This window comes from Apodemus sylvaticus, chromosome 2 (genome assembly GCF_947179515.1).
Source record: "Apodemus sylvaticus chromosome 2, mApoSyl1.1, whole genome shotgun sequence".
NCBI classification, from domain to species: domain Eukaryota; kingdom Metazoa; phylum Chordata; class Mammalia; order Rodentia; family Muridae; genus Apodemus; species Apodemus sylvaticus.
Genome location: NC_067473.1, coordinates 24,963,459 through 24,977,906, shown reverse-complemented (window position 1 = coordinate 24,977,906; position 14,448 = coordinate 24,963,459). Strand labels below are relative to the sequence as shown.

The 14,448-nt window shown below is 42.0% G+C and overlaps 1 protein-coding gene across 1 annotated transcript; it reads left to right on the top strand.

The window, feature by feature from the left end:
* The first annotated feature begins 7,439 nt into the window (after positions 1–7,439).
* LOC127677319 (disks large homolog 5-like) lies at positions 7,440–12,295 on the top strand. Its single transcript, XM_052172416.1, has 5 exons — positions 7,440–7,572; positions 8,579–8,738; positions 9,962–10,105; positions 10,727–10,907; positions 12,152–12,295. The coding sequence occupies exons 1-5, from the start codon at positions 7,440–7,442 to the stop codon at positions 12,293–12,295; spliced, it is 762 nt and encodes a 253-aa protein (XP_052028376.1).
* The last annotated feature ends 2,153 nt before the right edge of the window (positions 12,296–14,448 follow it).

Here is a 14,448-nt window from a genome sequence, read left to right as displayed (position 1 = left end):
TGGATAAACAAAAAGCCCAGTGTCTTAGTTAGGTTTTCCTTTACTGTGAAAAACACAATGACCAAAGCAACTTTGTTATAAGAGGCAACATTTAATTGGGGCTGGGTGTCAGGTTCCAAGGTTCAGTCCATTAGTCCATTATCATCATTGAGAATAGAGCAGAGTCCAAGATGGTATGACACTGGAGAAGCTGTAAGAAGGAGCTGTGTCTTCTTCTGCATGCAAACAAAAGACTGTATAGTTTATAACTACATGGAGGGTCTCAAAGACCAATCTCACTGTCACACACCTACTCCAAGGAGGCCACAACTTTTAACAGTGGTATTGCCTTGGTCAAGCTTATTTAAACCACACATTCCACTCCCTGGCTAACATAAGCTTGATCAAATGGATGAGTCTATTGTGGCCATACCAATCCATAGCATAACAAAAAATATTCTTAATCCAACTCAGAGGTCCCATAGATCATAAGAGGTTCAAAAATGTTAAAAGTCCAAAATTCAAAGTCTCTTCTTACATACACACAATCTCTAAAGTGTAATCCCCTATAAAATCAAAAGATGTAAATCACAGGCATCTAATATCACAAGATATATACCACCATTTAAAAAATGTCATACTGAGAAAGTACCAGATTAAAGCAAGACAAAAACACAGCTTCTCAAACTACAACTCTAAATTTCCCTGGGTGAACCTATATGTTACAAATGAGTAGGCACCCACATTCATAAAATAAACTTCACTAAAGCTCAAATCATGCAATGCATCTCACAAAACAATAGTGGGAGACTTCAACACCACATCCTCATCATTGGACAGATCATGGAAACCCAAACTAAACAGATACAGAATGGAACTAACAACAGTTATTGACCATGTTATAACAGATATCAAAAGAATATTTTATCATAAACCAGAAGAATATATCTTCTCAGCACCTCATGGTACCTGCTTCAAAGTTGACCATCCTCTCGATCACAAAACAAGCTACACCTGATACAAGAAAATTGAAATAATTCCATGTATCCTATTGGATCACCACAGTCTAAGGCTGGTCTTCAATGGCAACAAAAACAACAGAAATCCCACATACACATGGAAGCTGAACTATACCCTACTCAATGATAACTTGGTCAAGGAAGAAATAAGAAAACATTTTAGAATTTAATGAAGATGAAGACACAACATCCCCAAACTTATGGGACACAATGAATGCAGTGCTAAGATGAACACTCAAAGCTCTGAGTGCATCCATAAAGAAAATGAAGAGAACATACACTAGAAGCTTGACAGTACACCTGAAAGCTCTAGAACAAAAAGAAGCAAATACATCCAAGAGGAGTAAATGGCAAAATCACACTTGAATTAGCAAAAGGCTCATTATCAGTGAGCATCTCTTATCCCCCACCCCATTGCCTTTTATCCCCAACTTGTTTAGTTTTGGAGGCAGGGTCTCAATACACTGTAGCCCTGGCTGGCCTGGAGCACTGAGATCCATTGCCTCTGCCTCACAAATGCTGGAATCATAGGCATGTGCCACCATGGCCAACAACAAGTTGTATTTCTATTTTTACTTTTTATGTGTATGAGTGTTTACCTGTGTGTATGTATATATGTACACTGCATATGGGACCTAGTGCACACAAAGATCAGAAGAGGCACCAGATTCCCTGAAACTGGTTCTGGGAACTAAACTCATGTCCTCTACTAGACCAAACTGTGGTCTTAGCAGCTAAGCTGTTCCTGAAGCCCACTCCAACATGATTTTTTATAACTTAGTAGTATGATGAATAGGAACTTTAAGGACTTTCAGAAATGCAAAGAGGAAAATTCATAGCCCTGAGTTCCTCCCTAAGGAAATTAGAGATATCTTACTCTAGCAGCTTAACTGATCATCTGAAAGCTCTAGAACAAAAAGAAGCAAACACACTCAAGAGGAGTAGATGGCAGGAAATAATGAAATTCAGGGTGCAAATCAATCAAGGAGAAAGAAACAGAATTATACCAAGAATCAACAAAACCAGGAGCTGATTCTTTGAGAAAATCAACAAGATAGATAAATCCTTAGCCAGAATAACTAGAGGGCACACTATCCAAATTAACAAAATAAGAAATGAAATGAAAGAAATAACAACAGAAACTGGGGAAATACAAAACTAATTCTACTCAGATTCAGATTCTACTAAAAAGGAATGCATTCAACAAAAGTGGAAAATCTGGATGAAATAGATAATTTTTCTCGACAGATACCACTTACTAAAATTAAATCAGGATAAACCATCTATATAGCACCATACCCCCACCAAAGAAATAGAAGCAGTCATTAGAAGTCCTGCAAGCAAAAATATCCAGGGACAGATGATTTTAGTGCAGAATTCTATCAGAACTTCAAAGAAGATCTACTACCAATACTTATCAAATGCTTTCAAAAAACAGAAACAAAAGGAACATCACCGAATTCAGTCTATGAAGACACATTTATACTGATTCCAAAACCATAAACAGAGCCAAAAAAGAAAGAAAAGTTCAGACCAATTTCAGTTATGAATATCAATGCAAAAATACTCAATAAAACTGTCACAAACTGAATCCATGACCACTTCAAAACAATCACTCACCTTGATTAAGTAGGCTTCATCCAGGAATGCAGGGATGGTTCAATGTATGGGAATCCATCAATGTAATCCACTCTATAAACAAACTCAAAGATAATAACCACATGATTATCTCATTAAATACTGAAAAAGCACTGGACAAAAGACAACACATTCATGTTAAAAGTATTGGAGAGATCATGAATTCACGCTTCATACCTAAATATAAGAAAGGCAATATAAAGCAAACCAATAGCCAACATCAAACTAAATGGGGAAAAGTTCAAAGCAATCCCATTAAAATCAGGGACAAGGCAAGGCCCTACCTATTCAAAATAGTACTTGAAGTTCTAGCTAGAGCAATAAGACAACACAAGGAGGACAAGAGGATACAAATTGGAAATGAAGAAGTCAAAATATCACTCTTTTCAGTTGATATGATAGTATACTAAAGGGACCCCAAAATTTCTACCAGAGAGATCCTGCAACTTCAGCAAAGTGGCTGGATGTAAAATTAATTCTACCAAATCATCAGCCATTCCTCTACTCAAAGTATAAATTGGCTGAGTAAGATATTAGGGAAATTATACCTTTCACAATAGTCACAAATAATATAAAATATCTTGTTATGACTCTAAACCTCTAATGAAGCAAGTGAAAAATCTGTTTGGCAAGAACTTCGAATCCCTGAAGAAAGAAATCAAAGAACTAAAAGATGGAAAAATGTCCCAAGCTCGAGGATCAGCATGATGGACAGAGTAAAATGACATCTCACAATCTTATAAACTACAGGTTTACGGCAAACCCCAGGAAATTCCAAGTCAATTCTTCAGAGTTAGAAAGAGAATTTCTCAGATTCATTTGGAATAACAAACACACACACACACACACACACACACACAAGATAATGAAAACTATTCTCAACAATAAAAGAACTTCTGGTGGAATCACTATCCCTGGCCTCAAACTATGCTATAGAGCAATATTGACAAAAACTGCATGGCATTGGAACAGGCACAGGCCAGTAGTTCAATGGAATAGAATTGATGATCCAGAATTGAACCCACACACCTATGGTCACTTGATCTTTGACAAAGAAGCTAAGACCATCCCGTGGAATAAAGACAGCATTTCCATAAAATAGTGCTGGTTCAAGTGAAGTTAAGAATATAGTAGAATGCCTATTGATCCGTTTTTCCCCTCACCCCCTCCCCCGAGCCCCACCCCCTCATGGAGATATTTTATTAGACATAAATTACTTGGTCAAGAGTTTGAATCATTAACTGCTCAGACTAGTCCAACCTGCTGCTGAGAGCAGCTACGAATACAGGGCAAACACAAAACTGTAAAATCTTAACTTTCTTTATGCAACTTTGTTCTCCAGGGTGACTTAGCAGTCAACAACGTCAAGAGGTTGCACCAAGAATTCTTTGCCTCCTCAATGCCCAGAGCCTTGAAGGGACAAGGAGGAGCCTGGAAACAGCAGGGAGCTAAGCTAGGGTCTGGGAGCAGTGGCTGATGGTGCCTTCCTGACCTTCTGGCACTAGGCGGGTTCCTAGGGCAGTGGGACTGGGGACAGGGGAGGGTAAAGAGGACCAGACCTGTGTCTTTCTCCAAAGAGGCCTGCTGTTGCCTCCTTCTCCATGGAGATTACCACGCTATGGAATCCTGGGATCCAACGGCTCTCCCTGCCAGAAGCTGTGATCTAGGCAGGGGCACAGGAGGCTGGCCATAAGTCATGCCCGTGTACCTTCCATAGAGCTCCCGGACCCGCCCACAGCTCAGGAACCAACCAATCACTTCTGCATGCAGAACGTCCTGGTTGGCTGTTTACCTGCCACTTTTCCTGGTTGAATTCATGCTACTTAGCATGAGAGCATAGCTGGCTTTCCTTAAGTAGGTTTCCATGAGTAAAAATGGAAATACTACTATTCCAATGAGTAGCACCTTTACTCATTGGAATCCTAGATTCTCTCCTACTGCTGTCCAACAAGGCCATCTTCTGCTACATATGGTGTTGGAACCATGTGTACTCTTGGGTTCTTGCTTTAGTCCCTGGGAACTCGGGGGGGTGTGGGGGTGTGGGGGGGTACTGGTTGATTCATACTGATGTTCCTCCTATGGAGCTGCAAACCCCTTCAGCTCCTTGGGTCCTTTCCTTTGGGGACCCTATGAGAACCACTACTTTAAAGACAAGAACTCAGTGGCTACTCAGTCCACAGAGTTGGAAGTCTCAGCACTGAAGACACAGGACACAAGGCTCTCCTCCCTCTCTCACCCCACTCCCCACAAGAGTCTCTGATCCTTTATATTGAGATCATGTTGGAAAGCTGAAGAACCTTGAGTATAATATTGGGGGAACGTGGCAAAAGTAATGATAGATGCACTCAGGAAGAATTGAAGGTTGGCAGGCACACATTGGGCTTTCCTTGACCCTCTCTACATATGGGCTGCCTATTAGATGGGGCCACCCAATCTGAGGATGGACGTTCAGCTAATCTCTGGAAACATTCTCACAAACACAATCAGAAATATATTTTTCAGGTCATTCTAGATCCCATTAAGTGGGTAATGGAGACCACCCATCACATGCTTTCCCCTTTGACACCCAACCACTTCCTATGTTACACTTAATTTCCAAATAAAAACAATAAAAGTGCTTGGAATGTAGCATAACTGGGAGGTGCTTTCCTGGCAGGTATGAAGCCCTGCTTTGAGTCCCAGCCCCACATAAGTTGGACATGATGGTACTCACATGTAGTGCTTAAAGTTGGGATGTTCACTAAGCAGTTCAGAAGTTCAAAGCTATCCTGAGCTACATAGATACTGATCCTTTCTGATATAAAACAAACTGGGTATCTATGAGAACCTGTCCTAAAACAAACAAAAAGACAAAGGTATTGTAATTTTACCTAACATGATATAACTATCCCCATACAACCTAAGCACATTAATTATTCTCCAAGAAAAAATAGTGAAGTCCCTTTTGGAATGTTTACAGTTTAAATATGCTAATATAGATTAAAAACTTAAGTACTCATATCAACTCAATGCTATGTTATATAATAAAAGGAAAGGAAGGAAAACATGGATGTTATATACAAGAAGACACACATAGGCACACATAGACATCTATCCTATGTATACATGTACAAATGTATCCTTAACAAAATGGGACAAAATCACTCATGACATTTATAGTCCTCATTTCTGTAAATGGTCATATGGACACAGCTGGTATTATCTCCTTATAGCTTAGGTTTTTGTTTTCTTATTTTATTCTTTATTTGTGAATGTGAGTGTAGGCAAACATGTGCCATTACACATATGTGGTAGAAAGAAGACACAACAATGGGACACAACCTCAGTCTCACCTTCTACCTTCTTTGAGACAGGCTCTCTTGTCACCTGATGCTCTGTGTGCCAGGCTGGCTGATCCATAAGTTTTCAGGGACTCTCCTGTCTCTGCCAGCTTCCTTTCGGTAGGAGCACTGGGGCTGCAAATGTCCACAAGCACACTCAAGTCTTTGTGGATTCTGGTGTCTGAGGTTCAAGTCATCATGCTTGTATGCAATTTCAGATTGTTGCTGTAATATGCCTGCCAATCATTGACACAGAAAAACAAACATGTCTCAGAGCAAAGTCATGGTGATCAAATCCTGTTGTGTTTAGTATAATGTTTGTTAAAATTACAAGGTTCTAAAACATTTACATGAGACCCATCAAATTAAGATCCACTGTGCACTCTTATATCTGAAATGGCCTGATCAGAACTGACCACTTCATATGAGCTACTTGTGGTTGTTTTGTTTAATTTTGTTTTGTCTTGTTTTGAATTCATAAGTTGACAAAGACAAATGTTTGGGGTCATTGCTTAACAACCAAAACATTAGCTATCATTCTGATCAAAGAGTATTAAGGTCTGAATTCAATAAAACTGCCATATCTTCCTTAGATAAGTATTTGTGTGGTTTATGGGGCCAATCATGAACCCAAACAGGGATGCTCTGTGCACTAACCTATATCTATTATTTTATCCTACACACTTTATTGCTGTTGACTATTTTATTTTGTTCTGACAGAATCTCATTTTGTAGCTTACAGAGGGCTGTAAGCAATCCTCTTTTGGTGACTCTGGTGCAGAGATGAGAGCCTCAACTCAGCCTGAGGGCCTTTCCATTGGTGGCTCCAATATTCTAGTTTCCCCTAACAACAGATCTCAAATTATTGCCAACACAAAGATACTGTTACTCTCTCTCTCTCTTTCTCCTAAGGCATCTTGGGGCACTTTTGAAATGCTAAACACAGGGCTTCATGACTGTCCCCCCTAACACACACCGACATTGCAACTTGCCCTGCAGGAACTGCCTGGATGTGATTTCATGAACCTGTACATGCTGAGAAAGAAGAACTTTTGACTGCATATTAAAACTGGAGTGAGTTCTCAGCAGATTTTAATAGTTCATATAGCTGATTGCAAAAATTCTGAGGTAGGATGAGACATTTCTGAGAAGGTTTTGAAAAGTAAACACTCAGAAAGATACATAGGGAGGACTTGGGTGTTGCCAATCAAGCCTAGAGCAAACCCTGGCTTTGGAAGGAGGATGGGCTCAATGGCAAAGCCCCAGGGGAGACTCCAGGATAGGGCAGCTCAGCTTTCTATCAGTATAGGGAGAACATTAGCAGGGAGCCAATGGCTGTACCCCATGACATCAGCAGTCCCTTCTTGGACATTCTATTGTTTCCTAGAGAGTTCTTGGCATCCTCTGTGATGTCACCAGTGTTATAGCAACAACAGGTACACTGAGGTTTCTCAGTCAGTGTATAGAGGATACTTCCATAGACATGTTTGCCCGACTGAGAAAACTTTTTGGGAGGGCAAGGGTAGATGGGAGAGAAACTAGAGAGAGGAGGAAGGAAACTGCTCTTTCTTCTGAGAGTAATGAAGGACGAAGGAGCTGGTCTTGGGGAATGCGGAGTAAGTTCAGGGAAGTGGATGTGCAGGGGTGGCCTGAGCTGGCCTTTCTAACAATGAGGCACAGGAACTGCAGTGTCTGTGTAGGAAAAGAACTTTCATATTTATCGCAATTCTTGAAAATCAAGGATTTCAGAACATTATTTTCTCTAGTCCTTAAGGCAGGAGATGGCAAGGTCAAAGCTGTTATTCTGTGAACTCCAAGTCTTTACATTCAATGGGTATAGTGGGTGTTACAGGGGACAGAATGAGAGCATCAGGAGTCACAGATGGTCTAACCTATGCAAATTTAGGGCAGGGCATCACTGCACTTCACTCTCATGGCTTCATTCAGCTTCAGTGTCTATCTGACAGTAGTAGCAGGGAGAGAATTGTGCTCCAGGCCATGACCTTATGTTCTGCTCACCCTGACAGTTCCCACCCTACCTTTCTTTATCACCAGCTGTGGGTAGGAAGCATTTCTGTACTACATACAAAAATCTGTACCAGGGGATACACCCAGACAGAGATGTGATTCAATTGATACTTCTGGGGTGTTTGGTGTTTCAGTAGGGGGATCTGATCAGTGTGTTGAGCATGTTCTCACGCTGCATGATGTTATAATACCATGTCTGGGCATCAAGTAACAGGGTAGAAGATTTGAACATCTCCAAGTACTCATATACTTGTGGACCATGAATTTATCATCTGACTTGTATAACCACAGGACTGAGGACTCTGAAGCCAAGATGCACCCTGTGCAGATGTTAATAAGCCATGAAAGCCATCTCTGTGGTCATCTTAAGCATGTGTAGGGAGACAGAGGACACACCTGTCTGCTAACATCTCCAGGTCTCTATACGGTGATGGGAGATCTGAGATGCACTGAGGAGGCATCTCAAGCCTGAACCAAAGCCTGTGTGGTGTCACTGGGTTCTATGCCTGTTGTCCTTCTGTACGGGTCTCAGGGTTGTCTGTCTACACTCTGTGTCCCCACCATGAAAGTTCACCAGTGTTATTCTACCTACAGGGGCTGGCAGGCAGACATCATCCCCTGAAACTGTCCTAAGCAAGAAGCAGGCCAAGAAGGAAGAGGAGAAGCTGACCACAGAGCTGCAGCTCATTACCCAGGAGAGAAACGAGGTGAATGATCGCCTGATCTCCATCACAGAGGGAGCCATGAACAAGAGGTATGTATTGCTCAAACAAAGTGGTGTCACTCTGGGGTCAGCAATGTCACCCTCATCTTACCCTTTTAAAGAGGGGTTTTCTAGGAAACTGTACCACCAGAATGTCCCTGTGCCCAACCTCATGTCCCAAAATACTTCTTAGAGGAAAGGCAGAACCTGAAGCTTGCTCAGGAGCAATGTGGTAAATGGCCTCTTCTGATCCCTCCAGTGGAAAAGAGGGACTTGTTGTGGGAATGAGGAACTCAGGGATAGAAATAGTAGAAAATGAGTCCCAGAATACATTTGGAAAGCCCTTGGTATGAGGTGGATTTGTGAGTTTGTAGGAGCTGTGAGTTTGTGCTGAGTGTTTGTAATTGCCTGGCAGACGATTGAGTGCGGGAAGCTCCTGGAAGCAGCTGGAGAGGCCTGGTCTACATTGTTCATCTCAGTGCTTGACTAGATGCCTGATGCTCTGCCTGTTCCTCTTTGTGGACCTTATACTCTGAGACAGTAATGTTGCATGCATTTCTTCTGCATCTCATTGTGCTCTTTCCGTTTCTATCTCTGTCTCTCTCATTCTCTGACTCTGTTTCCATTTCTCCTTGTATGTGTGTCCAATTCTGTGTGTCTGTGTGTGTGCTCATGCACCTACCTGTGCATGCACTTTGTATGTTTATATTTCCCTTCACACTTTGGAAACTAGGGGTCTGTGTTTTGTCTTGATGATTTACCTATAAGACAGTTTCAAGTATATGTTAGTGCTGAACTCTGGGAGCCCCCGTCAACACTGTTCTTTGGCTCTGGGGTCACAATTGTTCTTACATTTGTATCTCCTGGGCAGATTATAAAGATGTGATGATGTCTAGTCTCATCTCCACAATTATGTGTAATGTCCGTCTCTAAGGTATAAGTTACTCAGGATTTAGAATCCCTGTTGTGAAAACAGGAAATATATCCCAGGTTTCTGATGGGCAAAGATCTGTGGCCTAGACTCATGAGATTATAGCTGCTTAGACTGCATCTCCAGCCCTACTGAGCGAACACAGGGAGACCTGGCACCCTCCACCTGGATGCCTAGCTTCTGCTACCCCGGAGACAGGAAAACAAGTTTCCAAAGCGGAAGAATATCCCAGTATATAGAATCTAGAATGTGGTTTTCTGGGCCTGGGGTAGGACAGGACCCAGCCTGAGATGATGTATTCTTAACCATCCACATTCATGGAGTTCTGTGCTCCTGGGAACAGGACCTTCCAGAGGCTGAATCCAATGTATGAACAAATGAAGTTAAAGGAGAAGGAGATCAAGTCATTTCTTCACAACTTAGAGATGGAGAAGATTGAGGCCCGAGAGAACACCCAGGAGCTCAAGAAGGAGATTAACTTCTATAGGTAAGTACCAGTGAGGGAGGCCACCAGCTGTGGAAAGGCCATTTCTGCCTTCCTTTCTTTCTGGACTGGAGAGTCTGCAGGTCTGGTTCTGTCCCTTCTGATGTTTAGCCGACAGTGTGCCTTGGGATTTTGGACTCACCTTTTATAAGTCTGTAAGAGACTGTTACCCCTCCCAGTATTATGAAGGCTGACTCAGAAGTCTCTAGATAGAAAAGTGATTTAGTTCATGAGAGGGTTATTATGCAGTACTAGGTCTCTGGTACTCAGGCAGGGTTTATAGACCTGACTGTGATATAATACAAGGATAGAATGCCTTCCTCTTGGTTCTACTGACCTTCTTTGATGGGATTTGCTCCCTACTAATAGATGTTGCCCTGTTGCTTTGGGCTGTCATGGATAGTTGGAGATCCCCCTTTCTTTTGGAGAGACGTGGACACTTACTGGTATTTGGGCTGCAGCAATCCTTACTACCTCAAGTTGCTGTTTGCTATTTGTGCAGCTGTGATGGATGTATTAAGATGTATTGTATTAGGTCTTCAGGGAAACCTGGGTCCTGGTGGGCTTAATGGGACCTCTAAGTATGAATGGAGGAGGATCTTACTATACAGAGTGTGCTTCCAGCAACCTGCATAGCCGACTCCTCATGGAGACCATGCTTGTGAAGAAAAGAAGGTTCATGCTGATGCAGGAGAGCAAGGAAGTACTTCTTGACTGGTCTCTCATAGAGAAATACTTGGTTGGCTTGAACATGAATGGTAAAGACGAACAGGAGAAGACCAGCAACCTCCAAACCCAACATCAGGTAGGGACAACCAGTTCCATCAGGCTCATACTGTTTTATACCATTTTTCCATTGGATCCATCTTTGCTTTCACCTAGCACCTTTCTAATCCACATGCTCAAGCAGTCACTGACCTCCTGGAATGTAGTTGTTCATTGCTCTGTCTATGTGCAAGTATTCTGGGATATTAGGCTCTTGTGAGATACTGAATTATTGTCAAGGGTATTTTACTGCTCTGCTTGAAACTACAGTACAATAAGGGTGACAGATGAATAACCTGTCACATTCCTGCATGTGCTCATTATAGGTGAGATGCCATGCAGAGCTTTGAGCAAATTATAGGTCGTGTAATGCTCCATTATGTTCATAGCAGCCTTATTTATAATAGACAGAAGCTGGAAAGAACACAGATGTCCCTCAGTGGAGGAATGGATACAGAAAATGTGGTATATGTACACCATGGAATACTACTCAGCAATTAAAAACAATGAATTCATGAAATTTTTAGGCAAATGGTTGCATCTGGAAAATATCATCCTAAGTGAGGAAACCCAACCACAAAAGAATACATATAGAATACAATCTCTGATAAGTGGATATTAATTAGCCCAGAAGCTCTGAATACCCAAGGCACAATTAGCATAACAAATGACTCCCATGAAGAAGTAAGGAGAGGGTCCTGATCCTGGAAAGGCTTGATCTAGCATTGGAGGGGAGTATCAGGACAGAGAAAAAGGAGAGTGGTGATTGGAGAATGAGTGGAGAGAAGGTTTATGGGACATATGGGGAGGGGGGAAGGGGAAATCATTTGGAATGTAAACAAAGAATATAGAAAATAAAAATATATAATTTTAAAAAAGGAAAAAAATATAGGTCCTGTGACAGAGGTCATGCAAGGGAAGTATGACTTCCCAGGTGGGAAACAACTTGCAGGAATAACAACCAAATGGAAACATCATTGAGTGCTTCTCATTTTAATTGATCAGGTGGCATGTGACCTTCTGCTTTTTGGGGGGAACCCAATGAAGTCTCTTCCCATTGCCCATTTATTGGTTTGCTCTGATAGAAGTCTGAGTGACATTTTTCAGGCTATGTATTTGTGAGTGTTGCTGAATATTTTGCCCTGCCTGCAGTTATAACAGCAATGGTGTCAGTTCAAAGATCAGTGATAACTTTCCTGCTGAGGTAGTGGGAGTCAGCAGCCTGACAGCTGACATTTATGTCCCCACCAAGCCTCTATCTTAATATCTGCCTTCCTCTTCCAGGTCCCAGAAACTGTAGCAAGAGCTGAAATTTCCACAGACCAGGATGAGGGCCTCATGCAGAATGATTTCCCCCCTCAGGAGCCCCCTGCAGAGCACCATCCTCAACAACCACATAATTTCCTGGATGAATCTTCCTCTATATAATTCAATTCCTCAGGGCGAATAGGCCCTAACTACCCAGCCAATGAGCCAGCTGATTCAGGATGTCATTCCCTTTCCTGCTCTGACAACAGCCCTTGAGAGAGAACTGAGGACTGCCCTGCCACCAAGTGTCCAAGAGGAGAAACAGGCTGTACATCTGTGTTCCTAAGAGTGCAGTGAGAGAACTGTGCTTCATATAATTTACTGTTAGACTTTTGGTTGAAGTTCTGTTTTTTATTGTTTTGCTATTTGTTATGTTATTGGGATGTTATATGTTCTTATTATTACTTTTCATTTTTGCTCATGCTTTTTACTGTTTTTATTAACTGTCATTTTAAAGCCTGTTTTTTTATTTATTTATGAATGAAAATTTGATTTGTAAATCTTGACTCCTTTCTTCGAAGCCACTTTGTGCATTAGTTAATTAATGAGTTATTTTCATACACTCCATATTTTATACCCCACCCCACCACCTCCTGTACACCCTCCAACTGATCCATATCCCATACCTCCTCCTCTCCCCCATCTCCACGTGGATGTCCCCACCCCACCCCCACCTGACCTCTAAATTCCCTGGAACCTCTTATCGCTTGAGGGTTAGGTAAACCATCTCTAAATGAACACAGGCCTGGCAGATCTCTAGTGTATGTGTGCTGGGGGCCTCATATCAGCTGGTGCATGCTGCCTGTTTGGTGGGCCAGTGTTTGAGAGATTCTGGAGGTCCAGAGTAATTGAGACTGCTGGTCCTCCTCCTGGATTGCCCTCAGCTTCTTTCAGCCTTCCCTAGCTCATTAACAGGGATCAGGTGCTTCTGTCATTGATTGGGTGCACATATCTGCATCCACTGTTTCAGATGTTTGTTGGGTCTCTCAGAGTCCTGCCATGCTAGATCCTTTTTTGTGAGTGCACTCTCTGGTTGATGGGTTTGTCCCTGTGAGCTCTGGGAGTACTGGGTGGCTCATATTGTTGTTCCTCCTATGGTGCTGCAAACCCTTTCAGATACTTGGATCCTTTCTCTTCCTCCGCTATTGGTGATCCACTTTAGTGGCTTGCTGAAACTGTCCCCCTTTGTATTTGGCATGTACTAGCAGAGCCTCCCAGGTGACATCTATATCCTATATCCGGCTCCAGGCAGCAAGTACTTGTGGGCATCGATAATAGTGTCTGGGTTTTGTAAATGTATATGGGATGGATCACTAGGTGGGGTAGTCTCTGGATGGTCTTTCAGTCTCTGCTCCACACTTAGTGGGAATTTTGTTCCCCCTTCTAAGAAGAACTAGAGTATTTATACTTTGTTCTTCCTTCTTGAGTATCATTTGATATGTGAATTGTGTCTTGGGTATTCCTGGAAACCAAGACAGAAAATCAATGTGCTGTCCATATGAGGAAGAGATTTTGCAAACAGAAAGTAATCATAATTATATTAATTGATGATGGAAGATATACAACATAAAATTTGCCTAACTATTTTCCTTTGCCAATTTCTAGCACAAGCCGCAGCGACCACACGATGATTGGTCCCAGAGACAATGGGTGCTTTCTTCACAGCACTTCAAATCACATGACACATTACATCTTAACAATATTATTTATCATGAGCTCAAACCACTGACAAAACATAGCAGACATATGCATTCCATGCCCACTCATGCCAACAGGAGTTCTTAGGAGCTTCAGCTGCATTCAGCAGCAGGAGTGGAATGGGTCTATGCTCCCTTCTTCGTAGCACTAACCACATGGATGTCCAAATGTCACTTCAGAGATACTTCATCCTGATGTGTTTCCAAAATTTTAATATCTAAGAAGTGTTCATGAAAATAATCACATGGCTTTGATCAATTTCATAGCAGTAGGAGGTTGGTCTGGTGCTGCTTGTTATCAAATGATAATGTTTATACCTCAAGATCTGGTTGCCCCATGAGGAGATTCTCATTTACACCAAGGGATGCTGTGTTACCTTGCTCCACAAGTTAATTGGCAAATAAAAGGCTAAGCCTGGCATTGGGCAATAGATAGAGGTAGGTGGGTTTTTAGTTATCTGACTTGGGGCTACAAGTGTAAACAGGAGAGAGAGAAGAGAGGAGAGACCAAAGGAGGAGGGAGCCACCATGAGCACTTGGCCAGAAGAAACATCAAGTAACAAGGGACATAGGCCT